The sequence below is a fragment of the Tachysurus fulvidraco genome, chromosome 23 (assembly GCF_022655615.1).
Source record: "Tachysurus fulvidraco isolate hzauxx_2018 chromosome 23, HZAU_PFXX_2.0, whole genome shotgun sequence".
Classification (NCBI taxonomy): Eukaryota; Metazoa; Chordata; class Actinopteri; order Siluriformes; family Bagridae; genus Tachysurus; species Tachysurus fulvidraco.
In genome coordinates, this window is record NC_062540.1 from 13,912,065 (window position 1) to 13,916,129 (window position 4,065).

Sequence of the window (4,065 nt, forward strand, 5' to 3'; positions counted from 1 at the left end):
ATGAATTGTCAATCAATCAGGAATAGTGTGTGCGTGTGCATGTGCGTGCGTGCGTGCGTGTGTGTGTGTGTGTGTGTGTGTGTGTGTGTGTGTGTGTGTGTGTGAGGCAGACTCTCCACTGGCTCCGAACGCGCTTGCTCGCGCCTCTCCACCTCCACGCGACCCGTCTGCAGTGCCAGCGGGGATTTACCGACTGGCGCTGTGCCTGGCCGCGAGCTCTCCGGTTCACTCCGTTCTCACGACCTCGGCACCACAGCGGCCTCTCTACACTCTGCTAACTCAAACATGCAGACAGAGGCAGAAGCCCACACACTGTCAAATATCGTTCAACATTGCACAAACGTGCGTTTTCTCCTCCTTCCTTGGCCCGAAATAATTGCGCATTGACTATAATTTAAATAAGATTATCCTAATAGATTAAAGTGCCTTACCACTACGTCTCTTTGGGAATGTTGCCTTTCTACAAATAACTATGCTAGTGGGAAGATAAAGTGTGATGTGATTTGCTAAGTGGGAACTCTAATGACAGCTGGGTGCTAAGGTGTAACACGAGCTGCAGACGGAAGAGCATGAGGCAGAACACACACGCGCGGCTGACACCACCCACACACACACACACACACACACACACACACACACACACACACACACACACACACACACACACACACACACACACACGCACGCACACATGCGCGCGCACGCAGGGCGACACGTCTCCAAGTTCCGGAGCGCATCCGTCGGGGGAAGATAGGCACAGGGCCAGAGATAACACACACGACCGAGTGCTAAAATTCATAACTGGCGTGAGTCAAGTTACACATTTTAAAATTAATGTTTTCTGACACCAACTAACACTATTTTATAATTCTATTAAATACTATGTCAAAATAGTAGGTCCAATGCATGACATCAGGTCTGTATTACGCAGACTAGCACACTGTTTGGTTCCTAGGCTTTAAATCTTTGTTGTGGTTGAAGTCATCCAAGAACCAAAAGATAGGAGAAAACACCAGATTCACATGTGATGTCAGATAAAAGATGGAGCGACAGAAAGAGAAGAGGGGATTCCTCCATATTCTCTTTTCAGCTGGACAATGTGTTACCTACATTAACCCCCAAGGCGCATTTCCCCGACCCATGAATAGGGTTTGGACTTCTTAAAGATCCCGCTGCATACAGGATGAGACCCCTTTCAAACTTTTAATTACCTTCTGGAAAAGGGAAAGAAAGGGGAAAAAACACGACCCCCTTTTGTTGAAAGAGCCCTTATAAATGTATTTAACCAAAACAAGCTGGAGATTGTGATGGAGTAAGAGGTTTCATAAAGAGGTCTCCCTCTTAAAATAAAATGTTCTGCTAGGTTTCTAATCGAATAAATATATTTGCTTAAAATAAAAAAATCCTCAAAACACCATAGAGAAGTTTGTTATTAATGTTTATTCAACGTCAAACATTCAGAATGAAAACATGACAGTAACACTTTGGCATCTTTTACAAACTTTGTACAAAACTAAATTATTTAATAAAAAGTACTTCTGAGTGTTTTTCTATGGGCTTAACATCATATGTATCAAACAGTTCCAAATATTGGAAACAGGTAACATTTCAAAACGAACAACATGTTCAACTAAAGTGTTAAACAGTCCCATAAAACGGAACTCGACATTTTATTATTCATGATGCACGGAGGTCTACCAGGGCCGCCACACCGGCTCGTTGCTCTCGGGACCTGCGCTCACAGCAACCGGACTCACAGCTTGAGAAACACCGACGAATGAAGTCATGCCCTGGACAGGGGACACCGCTGGAGGAGCTGAGCTCGCGTGCACAGGGCTCGCGCTGACAGCCACAGGAACTCCAGCGTTAGCATAGAGAGGGATGACCGGGGTCGTAGCGGAGGCAAAAGCAGGATTAGGGATGAGAAAGGCGAACTGTCCGTCAGTGGCGGGCACCAGCTGGAATCCCCCGAACACCTTGGACGGCACCGCTTCAGATGGGCTCAGCTTGGAGCTCACTGCGGAGGAGGGAAGTTGCACGTTCAGAGGCTGCGTTAGGTGAGGATGCTGGGCTGGGGCAGCCGGAGGGTAATTCAAGGCCATCATCTGTCCCAAACAGCCGGACAAGTGGTTCAGGAGCCGCGAGCGCACCTCAGTGTTGACGCCTTCACACGTGGACAGAAAGCGCGTCACCTCGTTCATGCACTCGCTGAATCCTGCGCGGTATTTACTCAGGACTGCGGTGTCAGTTGACATGGCAGCTGGAGGTAAAACAAATAGTTTGAGTTGGGTCGAATGACAACGCATGAAAATAAATATAGATACAAATAAAAATGCGTAAGGTGACAAAAGGTGCGAGGGTTTTTAGAACTTACCAGTTATCTGAACTCTCTGCAAGTTCCTTAGGTGCTTCACTGTCATCTCGAGAATATCAGCCTTCTCCAATTTAGAGTGTCTCGAACTCTGTCGATAAAAACCACAAAGCCAATAAGTGCATGCATGATTCTGTTGATTAGTAATGCAACATGTATTGATTTATAAGAGTAAGACTTTTTTTTTTCAAACCGAAACTTACATCTTTTTTAAGAGCATCGAGAATAAGGGTCTTGAGTTGGCCCAGGCTTTCGTTGATTCTTGCTCTACGGCGTTTCTCCATGATTGGCTTTGAAGACTGCAAATGAGAAACACCATAAATTTGCATGCCAACACATTACGGATGTGCATTATCAATAACACAAATATATAAAGAAATGCATGTATAAATAAACCGTGAAAGCGTGTATTCTTGTTTGCTTGAGCTATCTTAGCATGCACGCCCTTTAGGGATGACATCTTTCTCGACTTGCTGTTGATTTAATAGTATTTCGGTTCATTTACCTTTCTGTGCTCACTGGCATTCTTTGGTTTGTCCGGGGTGTGTGTTCCGTTTGCAGGAGCACCAGCAATCGGAGACGCGGTCTGTTTCTCCATAGAATCAGCTGGCATTATTGAAACTTTTATCCGTAAGAAAACAAAGTTGTTTTATATATATATTCCGTCGGAAGTGTTGAAAACAGGGGCGGAATCGGGATGCTAAAGGTGACCGAGCTCTTGTGATGGTCAGCAGAGTGAAAACAGCACAAGTCCCAGCTGCTATCACTTAAAAGTCGAAGTGACATATGAGTACGCGCGAGCCGAGGCGAGTCTCCCTCTGCCACACGCCGGCGGTATTTATAGACAGCGCGCGTGCTCCCGGTTCGTGTGAAACCCGCTCTGCATTCTTTCCCACACTCGCCTCAGCCAATGGGCGCGCGGACTCACCCATTGGGCGCGGGTAGACCGCTGATTGGACAACACCCCCGCGGGCTGTCAGTCACGCGCTGCTCAATCAGCCCTGCAGGGACAAACAACAAAGCGGCGAGTGCAGTCTCTCTTAACTGATAAGGGGAATCGGGGAAACGCTGCTTTCTAGCTTCCCCTTTTCTTCCATTCTGACTATCTTTCCGCTATATATTCTTCAGCAAAATGTAACTCGTTCCCGTAACTCGTTCCTGTCTTGTGTACAACCTATTACGTGTTTTATGTGTATCACTTAAAGTTATCTTTCGATTCGAATAAGCGTTTTCGCTCAATGTTTTTCATTTGGGAAATACTTTCAGACCAATTAAATTCATTCTGGTCGTCTAAAAAATCCTTTCCAGATGTGTTCTGTGTAGGAAATATATTTTCTAATTCGAAATACGGATGTTTTTATATATATATTATACAATTAAAGAATGTTAAAATTAAAATCAGAAGTTAGCTTTGGCAGTTGTACTGAGGGAGGAAACAGCTGTTGAGGCACGCGAGGCGGTTCAGAGCGGCACGCAGGGAACCAATGGCGTTCGCCCGCTTTATGCAAATCGCTCTTATTTACTTCTGATTGGCTGAAGGAACGTTTGCGCGACGACCATTACAACCGAGCGGGAGCCAAAGAGCTCGCGCGCGGAGGAGGGGCTCCACAGCTGTCCGCGTGCCAGTGAGTCTGTGCGCCTGCTCGCTGCGCTTCTGATTCCTTTGAGCACGTGCCGCCTGTGAGTTTGCCGCT

At 46.4% G+C, this 4,065-nt stretch overlaps 1 protein-coding gene across 1 annotated transcript; it reads right to left on the minus strand.

Moving 5' to 3' along the window:
* Nucleotides 1-1,421: 1,421 nt before the first annotated feature.
* her9 (hairy-related 9) lies at nt 1,422-3,541 on the minus strand. Its single transcript, XM_027170266.2, has 4 exons — nt 2,877-3,541; nt 2,575-2,670; nt 2,375-2,462; nt 1,422-2,260 (listed from the first exon to the last, which is right to left on the minus strand). Exons 1-4 carry the CDS (start codon nt 2,982-2,984, stop codon nt 1,695-1,697), a joined length of 858 nt encoding a protein of 285 aa, XP_027026067.1. The 5' UTR covers nt 2,985-3,541; the 3' UTR covers nt 1,422-1,694.
* Nucleotides 3,542-4,065: the final 524 nt, after the last annotated feature.